We start from the raw sequence: 16,664 nt of genomic DNA, 5'->3' as shown, positions 1-16,664 counted from the left end.
ACAGGCACCTGAGCTACCCTACCAAGCTCTGAGAAGGAAGGACAGGGCCCAAATGTTCCCTCTCCCTGCCCACTGACTGCAGCCTCTGTGAGAGACACCAGAGCCAGGACTAGAAAAAACTAGAGACAGGAGGGAGAAACAAAGAGAGAGAGTTCAGAGCGGGCCGTGAGAGCACTGAGAACCGGCAGTGACCAAATTAGTCCAAGGTTCAGGGTTTTTAGGTTCCTCACTCTGCAGGGAACACAGTGGGTGTGTAAGCCATGGTTGAAATAACCCCAGGCCATCTCCACTCCAGACTCAAAGCCAGAGCCTCAAATCTAGCTTCCAACTGAGATGCCAGGCCATCACACTGCCTAGAACCCAAGTGAACCCAACAGCCCAAACTCCAGAAACAGCTAGACAGAAAGCAGAGAGGTAGTCTCTGAGAGAATGAGTCCTAGCGCCAGGGGTCTGGCAGAGGAAGGAGGAAGCATCTGAGAGTCAGCAAAATGGGGGTGCAGGGAGAAGATACAAGCCTGCACGATGAGGGGACAAGTGCTCCCAAGTCTTGTCTACTGACAGCCCTTCCGTTGACCCTGCCCTCCCTGAGAGGTCCTCATTCTAATTGGAGGAGGCTTTGGCAGATTTCAGGTCCAAAGAGTGTGCCATGCCACAGACTCCCCACAAATCTGTATAGCACAGCTGGAAGGAGATAGAGGCACCACTTTGTTCAAAACCCCCGATTTTTACGGATGGGAAGGTTGAGTTACAGAGAAAAGCCAGGGCTGCCAATGTACCTTATGAAGCCCTCTCCACTTTATGGAGATAAAGTCATGCCTTGTACCTCTTCAATTCTCCCAGGCCCAGGCTCAGACCCAGATTTTGATCTACCACAGGCAAGCCACCTGAGGAAGGGCAAACCCATGTCATCTGTGGGCCTCCGAACTCAAACATCCTACAGGAGGTCAGCAAGGCGCTTGAGAAAGTTCCACCACCCTCACAGCTCCTCATGTATTGATAAAAAACCAAATATGAATCTTTAAAACCATTCCCTGAAAAACATATAAAGGACCAGATTAGAACCCTTTGTAATTATCACCCAGAATACACTGGAGCAGATAAGAACCTCTGAGTTAGCACCAGCAGAAGCCTCTGAGGCCTGAGTAGACAGGGCCCATATGTCATTAACACTCTTAAAACCGCCTGGGCACTTCCAGGACCTGAGAAGCTCCCTCACACCTGGGCACCTGCCCAATGAGCACACTCAAGAGACTCCTGCAGAAGTCATATTCACAGCCCTCTTTCAGCCCCGCCCCGAAGGTCCCCTACTAAGACTCACCACTTGTGGCTTGCTGCAGCACTTGCTGGTTGGGGCAGGCTCATCTGGAGCCCGGGCTGCCTCAGGGGGCTTGACCTCCGAAGATGGTGGTGCAGTCGGAGTCAGGCAGGGCATATCCACGGGCACTGGGGCAGGGACCCCACTGGAGTGGAGGGTCAGCATGTACTGCTTAGTGACGTCCTCAAGAGATGGTGCCTGCATCGTGGGGTGGGCTTTGGCAGGGAAGCCCATGGGCTCTGGCACAGCCACAGGGGGGCCAATGGAAGTCGGTGTCTCAGGCACCACGATGGGTGTGAAGGTGGCAGGCACACTAGCATGGCGAACGTGTTTGGAGGAGGGTCGGGCCAGAGACAGGCTGCCAGCCTGGTCCTGATTGCCCTCCTCTCTTGAGAGCTCCTGATGACTGCTCCGGGCTGGGCGCTTCTTGGAACCACGGCGAATGAGCCGTGGGGACAGAATGTTAGCAAGTTTCGGGTCAAGGTGGAAATCATGGTGGGCAGTGGAAGAGGCAGGTGGGGCCTCAGGTAGGGCCCTCTCAGACTGTGCCCGGCCCCTGGCAGGACTGGGCTCTTCTGGTTCTGCCCGCCGCTCAGCCAGGATTGGCTCGCTGCTGGATGGAGGCAACATGGGCTCGACCTCTCTGATGGGCTCCCCTCCAGGACCCTCGAATCCAGGCCCAGCCAGTTCCCCACGGCGGCTGGGGTCACTCAGAGATTTCTTCTTGGGGGCTTTGCCAGCAACCCTGTCATCCACCACACACCCTAAGGCACCCGGGCCCTGAACAATGCTCTGAATAACCTCGGGGTATCCCTTGCTCTCTTCACTGCCTACAGACCAGTCACTGTGGCCACTGGTCAAGCCCTCATCCATAGCTGGGGCTGTCGGAAGCCCTGTCTTGGGGCTCAGTGAACCCAGGAGGTTGCTATCCACAGAGAACCCAGAGGGCTCCTCAGAGGTGGCGGCCCGGTGGCGCTGTGGAATTGGGTCACTCAGAGACCGGTAGGCCTCACCTGCCTCCCCATTGCTCAGTTCAGTCCCACCAGGGCCTGAAGGTGGGATTTTGCGTCTGCGGCGGAGGGCACCAGGTGTGGGAGGGGTATCAGGGGACACCAGGGCCCACCCTCCCAGACTCTCTTCAGCCCCAGGGCCATGGTGGTTGGTCTGGGCTGAGGATGAGGAGAGGGGTCGCCAAACACCTGTGGGACCCAGGCTGCAAAATGCTGAAACAGAAGGCTCAGGGTCCGCTCCAATGCCCTCATCTGTCAGACTCGACTCAGGGCCGGAGAGTTCTTCTTGAGACCGCTGCCCTCCGGTCACGTCTCCTGCCCAGTCAGGACTCCCAGGGGGGACATCATTGCCATCATCCTGCTGGGCACCCATCCGCTGGATCTTCTCAAAAACCTGACGGGCCTCTTGAACATACTGATCCTGGACGACGAGGGGCAGTGGATCCTCCTCGGCACCTGGGCCTGCCAGCAGGAGTTCAGAGGAGCTGGGCTTCAGGACACCAGTGCGGGACAGGCGGCGGGCCATGGGCTTCTCAGAGCAGGTAAAGGACTTTGCCCTTCGGAGGGTGGCCGTCAAGTCCTTCAGTGTGGGGCGGGTGCCAGATGATGCTGGGGCTGGGGCAGGCATGGGCCCAAGTTGCCCCACCGAGCTATCTGCGGATGGTGAATCTCTGCCATCTACCGGGCCACTTCCAAGGTCTCCAGGTCGCCCACCAGGCTTTCGGATCCTCAGCTCTGAAAGGTCTGAACGCAGAAAACTGAGTAGCGTCAGGGTCTCCGAGGCAATATCTGGATTCGACAGGGACTTCCGTTGCCGGCTCTTGTCCAGATCCAATCCTCCATCCCTCGATACCCTCGTGGTGCCCACAGGTCCCTTGGTGCGGCTTCGCACCTGGGGCCTGACGAGCCCTTCCCCGGCTCCAAAGCTGGGGGAGCGATACACACCCCAGTTCCCAGAACCCCGGCTAGCCCACAGCTCCTCATCCTTGAGAGTCTCTGTGCTGGAATAACGGCTGCTACCGCGGGAGCCTGCAGGGCTGGCCAGGTACGCGGGAAAGCTCACCTTGGCCACGCGGAACGTTCCCCCCACAGTGTCTGACAAGGGCCGAAGTCCTTCCTGGGGGCCTGGTACACAGGGGGGAGAGCCAGCACCCCACCCTTGGGGTCCTTCCTCGCTAGGAGCTCTTGGAGGAGTTGGGGGATCGGGGCTCCCAGATCCCCCTGCCGAGTCCATGCTGCTCGGATTTAACCCATAACTGTCCGGCCTACAGTCCTTATCCAAAGAGGAGCTTCCAGGCCTGGGTCCCGTCCTCCCTCCCCGGCAGTGGCCACCCTCACCGTCTTGGTCCTCGTCACTGCCTGAGGAGTGGCCGCCGTGGTAGGCCGGACTCTGCGCCCCGGGCAGCGGCGGCGGCGGGCCCTCCTCTTCCTCCTCGCTGGAGCTGGCAGCCCGGCTGCGGCTGACAGGATAGGAGGAAACGATGGAGGAGGAGAAGGAGGAGGAGGCCCGGGCCCAGGCCTGCGGTTGGGAGAAGCTATGCCAAGAATGTAAACCATCCGCCGGACGCTGCGCTCGCTCCTGTTGCTGCCGCCGCCTCCTCCCCTCGATCCCCGGGCCGGGAAGCGGCCGCGCCGAACGCAGGCCCGCCAAGGGGAAGCACGTCCGAGGAGGTGGCGTCGGGGGCTGCCGGGGTTCCCGGGTCGCGGGCTCCCACGCGGCCCCGTCAGGGCTGGGCGTCCCTGAGGCCTCTGAGTCGGCACTGGGCCGCCTGGAGCCAGGGCCCCCGAAGAGCTTGCGCATCTCCATGACGCTGGGCCAGGCTCCGCGCGCGGCTCCCTCTGCCGCTTCTTCTGCTGCCGCCGCGGAGACGCCCCCGTCTCGGGGCCCGGTGGAGTTGTCGTCCAGACGCTGTGCGTCGAAGCGCCGGGAGAGCTGGCGCACAGACGGCGAGAGGCTGCGGAGCGGGCGCGGCTGCGCGGGGGCGGCCGGGGGCCCCGACGCCAGCTTGGACACGCGCCGGGAGGGCTGGGCCGGGACGGCCGCGACCGGTCGGCACGAGGAGCGGCGCCGCAGTCCCGGAGCGTCCGTGGCCTCTTCCCTCTGCCCGGGCCCGCCGCTCCAGCGCTCCAGGAGCTTGAACGACACGCTGCGATATAGCTGGGGCCGGGGGGCCCCGTCCGCCATGGTGGCGGGACTCACTCTGGGGGGGCTGGCCTCGGGGAGCCGCGGCCAACCCCCCCTGCGCCCCCGTCCCGAAGGAGCGCAGCGGCCGGGGTCCCAAGGCTGGGGTCTCGCAAGTCGCAGTGCGAGGCAATTAGCGGGGTAAGGGTGCAGAGACCCAAGCAGAGGTTTAGCTGCGGCGGCTCAAGTTTCTGGGCGCGCGGGCCGCCTCGGCTCCATCCCGCGCGACCCCTCCCGCCTCAGCGTCGACTCCTGGGCCCAGCCCCCGCCTCGCCCGGTGCGGCCCGGAGCATCTCTGCCCGACCCGGTCCCGGCAGGATCCCAACGCTTAGTTCCTCGGCTCTGCGCCCCCTCCTCAGCCGGCCGGCCTGCCTCTCCTCGAGCTTCTGCTCCCGCTCCCTCCCTCTGAGCTGCTTTCTCCTAGCTCCCTTTTGTTGCAAATAAACTTTGTGGCAGAGGAAAGGGGGTGGGGGGCGGGGCCTCGCGCCCAAAAGAGGGGGTGGGCTCCGGGAGCGCGCTAGGCTGGGAATCGGGAGTTGTGGGGGGTGGGGAGGGGAGGGAATCGGGGAGGAGCCGACAGACCGCTGGAGCAGAGGCTGACTGAAGCAGCCCTCCAGATGAGCCCCTTGGGAGCTCGGCGGGCAGAGCTACCTCCCCCCAGAACTCGCTGCAACACGAATCGTCCGAGTGTGGTCAGCTCCGCGGGCATACAGTCAGGGTGGCGCACCCACTGCTTTCGGGCAGAAACGCCTCCTGCCCCAGGGACCCCCAACATGGCAACCTCAGACCCAAGAACACCACTGACACAGGTATTCTGAGAAACACTCTGCCAGCCGAGAGACCCGCCACCAGGGGGAGCAGTGCGCGCCTCAGGCCAACCTGGGCGCTCGCTGCTCCCCGTCCCGCCCCTTCACCCCGCCCAGGCCACGCCTCCTATCGGGTCTTTCACGGCGAATCCCATTGTAACTGCGACCGGGTCCAGCCCCTGGGCCCCCAAACGCCCCGCCCCTCCCGCTTCTGCAGCCAATCCAGTTCTGACCGCCCCCCCAATCCGCCCCAAGCGGCTCCAGGAGCCCCACCCTTTGTGACTACGCCCCCACGTTTCCAGAGGCACGCCCTGCGCCTCTTTGTCCCCTCCTTCTCCGGCGGCGCTCTGGGGTACGCGGTTCTTGCGCCCTCTTCTGGCCGGTTTTCCCCAATCCCCCCTACCCTGCTCCTCTCAACCCGCGTGGAACCTTGAACGAGTAAAGCAACACCCACCACAAAAAGACCCCGAGAACTGATTAAGACTTCATTTCCTTTACTTCCTTCTTGTTATCTAGTCCTTTCAAGAGCCGTTTCAAACCTATTCCCTTCGCAGAGTGCACTGTCCCTCCTTCGACTCCACTCACACTAGGCGCTTTCACGCAACGTCCTCAATTTACCACTGCAAAACCTACACTCCTACCTGAGGCCGATCTGCCCTCCTGATAGGCAAGGTGTGGGTGGCTTCTACTGTTTCACTCTGCCCCTTGAAGGTGGATCTCACTGTGCCTTCTCTATGGGTCATGAAGGCAAAGTAACTTTGACCAGTGTTAAAGTCAGGAAATGGTTCAGTTCAGTTCAGTTCAGTCGCCCAGTCATGCCCGACTCTTTGCGACCCCATGAACTGCAGCACTCTAGGCCTCCCTATCACCAACTCCTGGAGTTCACTCAAACTCACGTCCATCGAGTCAGTGATGCCATCCAGCCATCTCATCCTCTGTCGTCCCCTTCTCCTCCTACCCGCAATCTCTCCCAGCATCAGAGTCTTTTCCAATGAGTTAACTCTTCGCATGAAGTGGCCAAAGTACTGGAGTTTCAGCTTTAGCATCGTTCCTTCCAAAGAAATCCCAGTGCTGATCTCCTTTAGAATGGACTGGTTGGATCTTCCTGCAGTCCAAGGGACTCTCAAGAGTCTTCTCCAACACCACAGTTCAAAAGCATCAATTCTTTGGCGCTCAGCTTTCTTCCCAGTCCAACTCTCATTTCCATACATGACCACTGGAAAAACCATAGCCTTGGCAAATTCAGGATGCCAATGGCAATGGCGAATTCAGATTTCAGGAGCTTCAGACACCATGCTCCTCCAGACAGCCTTTGCTAATTCCAGATCCCTGATGAGCCCTCAGCAGTATTGTCCTCCTCCTTGGGCCTGGGTTCTGCCTTCCTAGAAAGAGAGGATACTCATGTTCCCCTTAGCCCAAGAGGACTGTGGCTGCCATCAACCCCCTCCACCCCTAAACACACACTGCTCATCCCATGTGTCCAAATGAGCAGACATGGCTGGACATAGTGTAGGATGGGAGACACTCAGGGATTGCCTGACTACCTCACGAGACTGGGAGGACCTCAGGGCCCTGCTTGCTGCTTCCCTTGGATTACAGGAGATGGCTGTAGGGAGAAAGCTCTTCCCCTTTGAGTTGAGACCAGTCTCCAGTAAGTCCCTCACCTCAACCTTGTCTCAGCTCTGCCTCAAAGTGGCCAGCATATCTCTCCCTCTTTAATGGGAAATTGATAGTAAGGAAGAGAACTCTGTCTGGCCTATTACCTCTCTGCCTTTTCCTTGCTGTGTGACGTTGGGTAAATCCTTTCACTTCCCTGGGCCTCATCTGAAAAGTATGGAGTGGGTTTAAGTTTCCCCAAGGGTGCCTTTCTCTGTCTCTATTTGAAATCAGACTCTTGTCTCCTGGAGATTGTTTTCTTTCTAGTCTTCTGAGGAAATTTTGGTATGGTGCAGGGATCGTCTTCCTGGAAGTCACTGCTCCTCTCCAATAATAATGATGGCCCCTGCCATCTGAAATTTGTGATTTTATTTTTTTAAACGTCATTTTTGTATATTTATTTACTTATTTTTGGCTGCACTGGGTCTTTGTTGCTGCTTGCGGGCTTTCTCTAGTTGCAGCGAGTTGGGGCTCCTCTCTAGTTGTGGTGTGTGGGCTTCTATTGCGGTGGCTCCTTTTGTTGCAGGAGCATGGGCTCTAGGGCACATGGGCTTCAGTAGTTGGTCGAGGGCTCAACAGTTGCGACTGGCAGGCTTGTTGACCCATGGCATGTGAAATCTTCCTGGACCAGGTATTGAATCTATGTCGCCTGCATTGGCAGGTGGATACTTAACCACTGGACCACCAAGGAAGTCCTGAAATTTGTAATTTTCCAAGCTCTTTCACACCTGGTCCTGTTTTGTCTTCACGTCACTTCTGGACTAGAGGACAGAGGTTTTTATTCCCAAATCACAGATGAGGAAGCTGATGGAGAGGAGCAGAGACTCAGGTCACAGGTTCCAGCACCGTGCAGCTTGGCCTTGAGGTGTCCATGGAGCACTCATGAGATGCTGTGAGCAGGCAAGCCATTCTCTGATTGGTGAGCTTCCCACTGGGTGGAGGCCCAGTTTAGATCCTTAAATACCCTCCCTCTCCACCAAAGGGATTCCTGGTCCAAAGGCTCTAGCCAGCCCACCTCGATACTGGAGTGGGGTGCCATTTCCTCCTCCGGGGCTCTTCCCGACACAGGGATGGAACCCACATCTCTTGGGTCTCCTGCATTGTTCTTTACCACTAGCACCACCTGGGAAGCCCCCTAGGAGACTGTGCCTAACTAAAACGGATTTGACATTATAGTTGGCACAACTTCCTCGGGGTCCCCACTTACTAGGACTGGGTGGGGCAAGTGGGTACTTGTAAGGCAGGTGAAGAGAGGAAAGGGGAGGGGAGGGAGGGAGGGTGAAGTGAAGGAGGATCTAGTATCTGGATTAGAGAGAGGCTATGTGACCTGCGTGAGTCAGTTCCCACATTCAGGTCCCAGCTTCCCCATCTGTAACAGGAGGTATTATAAGGATTAAACAAGAAACTGAGTGTACAACACATTGATGGTACCTGGAATCCCGGCAGTGTACATTACTGTCTTCATGGCCCCCAGTGCTTCCCTGGCCGGCAGCCTTTTTCTCTCCAGCTTCATATCAGGCCACAGCCCTTCCTATCCCTCCTCCAGCAGCCTCCACGCCTTTGTGTTGTTCCCTACACCAGCAACACTCTTATCCCCTTTCCTTCAGTCTAATTACAACTATCCAAGACCCAGCTGCACTGCTTCAACCCCAGAAAATCTTCCCTAACCCACAGAAGAATCCTTGGACCCTTCTGAACCAGCATGGTCCCTCCTGCCCCTCACTGCACTCCACCCCTGTCTGTGTCTTCTCTGTCCCCATTCCAGCAAGTAGACATGCCCAGGGTAAGCCCCTACGCTGACCCCTACCCCCCATCACTAAGAATGCTCTGGGTTAAAGTGAGGGGGAAGAAGGGGGATAGGGAAGAGGAAAAAGAAAAAAAGCAGGAGAAGAGAAGGAGGAATTCAAGCCCCCAAATGGTGCTTGGAATCCCAGTCCTAGCATGTAATGAATGATTTTTCCTTCTTACAGCAACAGATAGGGCTCATGGATTATGGCTCTTGTTCTCAAAAAAGTGTGCTGTTTTTTTTTCCCCCTTAAAGACTGGCTGCCTTCTAGGTAAAGGAGAAAGAAAAACCCTTGCAATCTTCTGCTTAAAGCTCCTTGTTTAGAAACCTGCTATGCCTATTCTTAGAGACGGACCCTAGAGGAAGCTGTGTGCACAAAAGGCGAAACCACTGTACAGTAACATTCACTGCATGCCTACTGTGTTCCAGGCGTCATTCTAAGTGCTTTGCATGTGTTAGTTAATTTAATCCTCACAACAGTTTTATGAAATAGGTGCCATTATTACTCCCATTTTACAGTTAGGGAAGTTAAGGTATGAAGAAGTTAAATAACCTGTCCAGAGTAATACAGCTAGTAAGTGAGAGCCAGGATACACACCCAGGTGATCTAGCTCTGGGGTCTGAACCCTTTATGCTATTCTGCCTTACAAGGAAAACTAGGAATGGGATTTACCTGTGGCCCACAATTTTCACTCTTGAAAAAGTAACCAGGGGGTCACAGTTCTTGTGGGTTGCTGGGACAATCCTCTGGGACTCACTGGATTGGCTGTTGGTGGAGGCCCTCTGCCTTCTGCTCTTCCATCTCCTACCCCCCGTGACAGGCAGCTGAAGAGCCTGGACTCAGAAGCAAGATGGATAACACCTGGCCTGCTTGGCACAGCTCTGCATTATATAGGGACTAAGAACCAGTCTCTGTCTTCTCATGTCCCCATACATCCATCTCACCATGACCCAAAGAATCAAACTGCCTTCTGTCCAAACTGTCAGCCTCTCCAGCAAGGGCACTTTGAATGGATTCCCAAGATGGGTTCAGCTACTTCCTCCACCAGCTGTAAGCACACCTCTGACATTACTGTGGCGTTTCACCCCTGCAGAGCCCTTCTCTAAATGTCCCTGGGGCTGAACAGCCTTGGAAATTAGACAGGGTGAAAGGAAAAATACTGAAGAAGTTATTCCATCCTTCCCCTCCCTGCCTGACCCTCTGCCCTTCCTTCTCCCCATTCTACCTTCTAAGGCAGAACACTTGCTTTGCCATGACCAGTTCTGTCAGTACTGGGTCTGTGTAATGTACCAGCAGCTATGGGCCAGCCAGGCTGTTCTATGGGAGGAAAACTAAGATCTGGGAGAAAGGAATAAGGACTAGAGGAGTAATGGGGGTGGAGTGTGGGTGTTTGTGGAGATGAGGACAAGGAGCAGAGAGGACGAGGAGCCAGCAGGAGTGCCTGAAAGAGATGTGAGCAGGGGGGAAACAAGTGAAGATGACTTGGAAGGGCTTTGTGTGGTATAATTCTCCTTTGTTGCCTTCTCGGGGACCTTCAGTGAAGATGCTGTAGGGAAAGAGCAAATTAGCCAAGATGGCGGTGGCCAGGCTCTCTCACCCCACGTTTGTAAATACATGGTTATGTAATAGCTGAGATCACTTACAGCATTGTGCATGCACATCATGGTGACCCACTTGACCACAGGCCACTTCTGTTCTGTTAACCTATATAAGCACCACCTGGAAAGCTCTTGCAGGGGGCAAGTTGAGTGGAGTCCAGTGAAGTCGAGGCGGGTCACGTGGAGTTGAACTGCACAGTCGTCATTGCTGCTGTGTCAGCCATTAGAGAGTAAAGCAGGTCTCCCTTGCTGCTGCGAATAAAGAATGCCTGCACTTCCTATGGCTCCTTGAGTTTTCTTCTAGCTTCCCCACTCCTGCCTTGCCTACCCTGGGTTCAGTGAACAGTGAGATACAGCAAGACAGAAGCCCTTCCAGGGTTTTATAAGCTCAGCTCTGTGTTTGAGATATGAGGGTACCTCCAGGCAGCCTTCCAGGTACACACAGGCCAGAATGATGGAGATGAGAGCGCAGGGGTAGAACCTAGAAGAGGCAGTCTGTCCCAAGGCTGATCTGCAGGCTCCAGGCCATGGGATCTCCATGTAGCAGCCTCTTAGTGGCCCTGGGGATAGCCCTGCATCTCCTCAAGCTGCTGACTTCTCCTTTAAGAATGAAGTAGTGTTGTATCAAAAAGTCTACAAACAAATGCTGGAGAGGGTGCGGAGAAAAAGGAACCCTCTTACAGTGTTGGTGGGAATGCAAACTAGTACAGCCACTATGGAGAACAGTGTGGAGATACCTTAAAACCTGGAAATAGAACTGCCTTATGACCCACAGCAATCCCACTGCTGGCTATACACACCAAGGAAACCAGAATTGAAAGAGACATGTGTACCACAATGTTCATCGCAGCACTGTTTACAATAGCCAGGACATGGAAGCAACCTAGATGTCCATCAGCAGACGAATGGATAAGAAAGCTGTGGTACATACACACAATGGAATATTACTCAGCTATTAAAAAGAATGCATTTGAATCAGTCCTAATGAGTTGGATGAAACTGGAGCCTATCATACAGAGCGAAGTAAGTCAGAAAGAAAAACACCAATACAGTACGTTATTGCATATATATGGAATTTAGAAAGATGGTAACGATGATCCTATATGTGAGACAGCAAAAGACACACAGATATAAAGAACAGACTTTTGGACTCTGTGGGAGAAGGCGAGGGTGTGATGATTTGAGAGAATAGCATTGAAACATGTATATTATCATATGTGAAATAGGTTGCCAGTCCAGGTTTGATGCATGAGACAGGGTGCTCAGGGCTGGTGCAGTGGGATGACCCTGAGGGTTGGGATGGGGAGGGAGGTGGGAGGAAGGGTCAGGATGGGGAACACATGTACTGCTGCTGCTGCTAAATCGCTTCAGTCGTGTCCGACTCTGTGCGACCCCATAGATGGCAGCCCATCAGGCTCCCCCATCCCTGGGATTCTCCAGGCAAGAATACTGGAGTGGGTTGCTATTTCCTTCTCCAATGCATGAAAGTGAAAAGTGAAAGTGAAGTCGGTCAGTCGTATCCAACTCTTAGCGACCCCATGGACTGCAGCCTACCAGGCTCCTCCATCCATGGGATTTTCCAGGCAAGAGTACTGGAGTGGGGTGCCATTGCCTTCTCTGTGTAAAGTAATTAGCCTCCAATTAAAATAAATTAAAAAAATAAAAAGCTCAGGAAAAAACAAAGGAATGAAGTGGTGTTTAAGGGCTGTTTTCCCTCACTTGGAGGCCCTGGTGGAGGTGTCCCCAGGCACCGAGGATACCCTGAGCCTGACAGAGGCACATTTGGAGGGGCGAGTGGAGGACAGGTGGGATCTGGGTTCTTCCTGGCATTTAATGCCCTAGTCCCACCCAGCTCCATTTCTTGGCACCCCTCTCCACACACCAACCCCAGGCTTATCTGCAACTCACCGGCACTTTATAATCGGCCTGGGCACATCTCTGCCTCTGGGTTTTGAAGACACAGTGCTTCTACCAGATTCAGCCTCCTCCACTCTGCCTTTTAGATTCCTCCCAGTTCAGGCCCCACCCCTTCTAAAATGTGCTCCCTGATTCCTCCGCTGAGCCCCCCAGCCTGGAGCACTTGCCCCACTCTTGCCATTGTCTGGAGGGTGGCTCTTATTTTCTCAGCCTTCACACACAAGAGGCCACATGCCCTCCACTCCAGCTCTCTGCCTATCTGCCCAGGGCAGAGCCTGGCACAGGGATGGCCCAGGCTGCACTAACCAGTGCTCCCCACTTCAATTTTCAGAGCTCCCACTCAGCCTTCAATATCTGGTTCAAATGCCCCCACCCCCAGTCCATTTGAGAGACTCCTAGACTGGGTCATGGGCATCCTCTGGGCACCCCTGCCCCCCAGCCATGCCTCCCTCTGTCACAGTCTTGGCATGACTGTATCAGTGTCTGTACCTCCAGTAACTGAGAGCTTGTATGGAGCTGGGCTCGAGATGGTTCTTCTGGGGGCCTGGAACCAAATCAGGCCCAAGCACAAGGTGTCAGTAAAGATATACTGAATGAATAGAACATAGCACATACCCCAAACAGCTCATATTCATCCTTCAAAACCCAGGTCAAATGGCCCTTCCCAGAAGCTCTCACTTCCATCTCCCATCTTCTTTTACTCCCTTTATTGATGGCTCCAAAGTATGCAGCATATTCCTCAATCATAGTACATGTTATACTGTATTTTTGTGAGAAGCTTAACATGACTTCTGAATTCTCCATGGCTTCTTGGAGCCTTCTGGAGAAACAGGCCCAGGCTTGTCTCTGTACCCGTGGAGCCTGGTCCAGAAAAAGGGTTTAATAAATAGTTGTTGAAGTTTTGGGGTCTGTGAGGGCCTCAGGCTATGCCCGTCTGGGCTAAACTCTAATTCTCTGCATGCTTTGGAGTTGGTGGCGCTTCGGGTGCCCCAGTCACAGTGGCAAACAGAATGGTTGCCCTGCCCCCAGGCGTCCTGCCCTGGTGGACTCAGCGACCCTGTCGCTGCCACTTGGCCGTGAGTTTCTGTAGCAGCTTGTGTGGTCGCTGGCGGAACTTCTTCTGGGTGAAGTAGAAAAGGATGGGATCCAGCACGCTGTTGGCACTGGCGAAGGGCCGTGTGCCCTTGTAGGCTGCTGCAAAGGCCTCCAGCACAGGGCAGGAGACACCAGGTGTAGAGCGCACCGCCAGATAGGCTGTCTTGGTGATGTGGAAAGGCAGGAAGCTGATGGCAAAGGCAGCTGCCACCACCACAGCCATGCGGGCTGCCTTGCCACGCCGCTCCTGGGCCACTGGCCCTGCTGGGCCATCCTGGCGGCACAGACGACGGGCCAGGCAGCAGTAGCAGGCCAGAAGGGCGACGAAGGGCAGCAGGAAGCCGATGACCGTAAGGGTCATGCCATAGGGCATGTAGCGGGTGGCCAGGGCGGGCGGACTCAGGTCATAGCAGACTGTGCGGTTCCGCTGGATTCCTGTGGAGGCAAAGAGGGCAGTGGGCAGGCACTGGGTTGTCACAGCCAGCCATACAGCTCCACACACTAGCCAGGCAGCCCGGCGGCCCCCACGCTTGTGCCAGGGGGCCAGAGGGTGGCAGATGCCTAGGTAACGCTGGAAGCTGATGCAGGTGAGAAAGAAGATGCTGCCGTGGAGGTTGGCATAGAAGAGGAAGCGGACCAGGCGGCAGGTGAGGTCTCCGAAGGGCCAGTGGTCACCTTGGGCATAGTTGTAGATGAGCAGGGGCAGGGAGCAGGCATACAGCAGGTCAGCCAGGGCCAGGTTCAGGGTGTACACAGCTGTGCGGGTCAGGGCCCGGCGGGACGTGCAGATCTGGGCGATGACACAGGCATTCAGGGGCAGGCCCACTGCCAGCACCGCCGAGTAAACAGGCGGCAGCAGCAGGTGCTTGAAGTTCTCTCGGTAGACGCAGTTGGTGGGCGGCGCGTCCAGGGCCTGGCCTGTGCCATTGTCCCATGCCATGCCTGTTCACCTGGGCTTCCTACATCCAGAGAGGCTGGGGAAGCAACACACGATCCATCAGTGACCACACTCGTGGACCACCCAGTAGGCCCCTGTCCCTCTCTGGGCCTTGATTTTCCCACCTGGACCATCTCCGATACTCACCACCCCACCAAAGCCCCTCACAGCCCTTACTTTCACAAAATCCGGAATACAATAAAGCTCAAACTTGAGAGAAATCCAATTCATTTTCTTTCCATAATATTCATTTCCCACCAACCTTCCTGATGAATGTCTATTCATCCTTCAAAATGCTAGTCAAATGGCTCCTCTGTAAGAGGAGAGAGACAGACTTTGGTTTGAATCCCAACTGGGCTTCCCTGGTGGTTCAGACAGGGAAGAATCTGCTTGCAGTTCAGGAGACTCAGGTTCAATCCTTGGGTGGGGAAGATCCCCAGGAGAAGGGAATGGCTACCCACTCCATTCTTGCCTGAAGAATCCCATGGACAGAGGGGCCTGGCAGGCTATAGTCCATGGGGTTGCAAAGGGTCAGACACAACTGAGTGACTAACACTTTCATTTTTCACTTTCTGCTACTTACTAGTGATATGACTTTGGTCGAGTGACATGGTATATTAATACCTTACCTGAGTCTCAGTTTTCCCATCTGAAAATGGGGGGATGATGCACCCATCTCTCAGGATGTCATATAGTCAGAGGTGCTAAATCATGCTAGTCAGGGCTTCCCTGGGCTCCCTGGAGTTTGGGAATAGTAGTCATGGTGGGCCTGCCTGTCTATCTCTTTCCCACAGACTGAAAAGCTCTTAAGGAGAAGTGCCAGGTCTGTGTCTGAGAGCCCAAACTGGGGACTGGGGCAGGGAAGACCCTGTTAATTAATTAATCAATATTAGCAGAATGTCACACTTCTGGGCTAAGGGCTGTGCTCACCTTCTCAGCCTGGACTCCATCTTCCAAATCCATGGTCCTTCTTTTGGTTGCAGTCTACTTATCTGTAAAATGGGGGGAAGGTGGTGATCTGTGTGTATGCGTGCTCAGTTATAAAGCAGGTGATTTAAGAGTTCCCTATGTCCTTCCACTGGACTTGAGGCTACAAAGGCGGGTCTGACGAAGCCACTGAGGCCACAGTGCCCTCTGGTGGCCACAGAGAAAAGAGTTTCCCCACAAAGGCAAATGGCTGGGGGACCTACCAAGTCTACAGCTACTTTACAGAGAGGGAAATCCAGGCACAGTTAGGGGCACTGGCTGCTCAATCTCAGAGAGTTAGGAGAGTCAGAGCCAGAACCCAACTGCCTGTCTAAGAGGAGGCAACTTAGCGTGACCCATGGACCTGGAGTGGAAAGCTTATAAATCTAGCTTCAGAGCTAGGCAGGCCTGGTTCAAATCCTGGCTCCTCTACTTCTATGCTGTTCTACCTAGGGAATGTTGCTTGCCTTAGCTGGGCCTGTGTGCTTGTCAGTAAAACTGTTATAGACCTGATACACGGTATGCTTAGTAAATGCCATGCCATGCTTTTGTATTCTACACCTTGTCCTTCCACTCGTCCCTTCAGGCTGAGTTTTGGGGCAGCCAGCTGCACAAATGTTTTAAGAGGTCCCCTTTTGGGATCAGTCTGACTTGTTGATACTCACCTCCCCAATGGCATTTCCATATTTATTGACGTCCAGAGAGAATTCACAACTTTAATCCAATGGTCCTATAAAGGAAAACCTTTGGGATAGTGACTCAAATCATCCCCTCTTCTTATTTTACAGATGAGAGAAACTGAGGCCCAGAAAAAACATGAAGTCCTGCCAATACACTCAGGAGCAATAGAGGGTTGAAGCCAAGCATATGGGCTCCGGTCCAGACGTCCAGGTTCAAATACCAGCTCTGCCACATATGAGCTGTGTGGCCTTAGGCCCATTAGTGAACCCCTGTGCTTGGCCTCCCTATCTATAAAAAGAGATAATACAGGACCCGCCTCATAGGCTTGTCATGAGGATCAGTGCCTGGCACAAGCAAGTGTGAGCTACTCTTAATGTGAATATACCTAATAAAGTTATAAGATTTTTAAAAGTTATATTAGAGTAAAATGTAACTCCCCAAACTCATTTATCCCAACTTAAATTTTGATTTCCATGAAATCAAAGTTACCCAGATTTTGGGTAACTGAAAAATGATGATGCTTGGATTCTCTAGTCTGTATCCCACATCACCTTTAATTATCAAACATTCTTCCTGGGGCTACAGTCCATGTGCTGGGAGTGTGGGGCACCCAGCTAACCAGTTAAGCACAAGGTGGAGGCCAGAGGAGGAAGTACAGTGGTCCCCCCACTGTCGCCAAGAAGTCAAGATTAGTTCAGGCAAGAGAAAGTTCAT

At 54.6% G+C, this 16,664-nt stretch overlaps 2 protein-coding genes across 7 annotated transcripts in view; both read right to left on the bottom strand.

Annotated features, from left to right (window-relative positions):
• The window catches only part of ARHGEF17 (Rho guanine nucleotide exchange factor 17), a 57,979-nt gene extending 53,469 nt beyond the window's left edge, over positions 1-4,510 (bottom strand). Inside the window, 1 exon segment of the mRNA NM_001282586.1 lies at positions 1,319-4,510. Coding sequence (NP_001269515.1) covers positions 1,319-4,510 — 3,192 coding nt within the window.
• Positions 4,511-12,961: 8,451 nt separating this feature from the next.
• The window catches only part of P2RY6 (pyrimidinergic receptor P2Y6), an 80,590-nt gene continuing 76,887 nt past the window's right edge, over positions 12,962-16,664 (bottom strand). For 5 of the 6 annotated variants that reach the window (XM_059874913.1, XM_005216194.5, XM_010812661.4 and 2 more), the window contains 3 exons: positions 15,935-15,999; positions 15,234-15,295; positions 12,962-14,340 (listed from right to left, as the gene is read on the bottom strand). In XM_059874913.1, coding sequence (XP_059730896.1) covers positions 13,320-14,306 — 987 coding nt within the window. In that variant the 5' untranslated portion in view covers positions 14,307-14,340; positions 15,234-15,295; positions 15,935-15,999 and the 3' untranslated portion in view covers positions 12,962-13,319. The remainder of the gene's footprint in view (positions 14,341-15,233; positions 15,296-15,934; positions 16,000-16,664) is intronic. The other variant, NM_001192295.1, reaches the window with a different exon arrangement.

This window comes from Bos taurus, chromosome 15, assembly GCF_002263795.3.
Source record: "Bos taurus isolate L1 Dominette 01449 registration number 42190680 breed Hereford chromosome 15, ARS-UCD2.0, whole genome shotgun sequence".
In the NCBI taxonomy this organism is placed as follows: domain Eukaryota; kingdom Metazoa; phylum Chordata; class Mammalia; order Artiodactyla; family Bovidae; genus Bos; species Bos taurus.
This window is presented reverse-complemented; position numbering and strand designations above follow the sequence as displayed.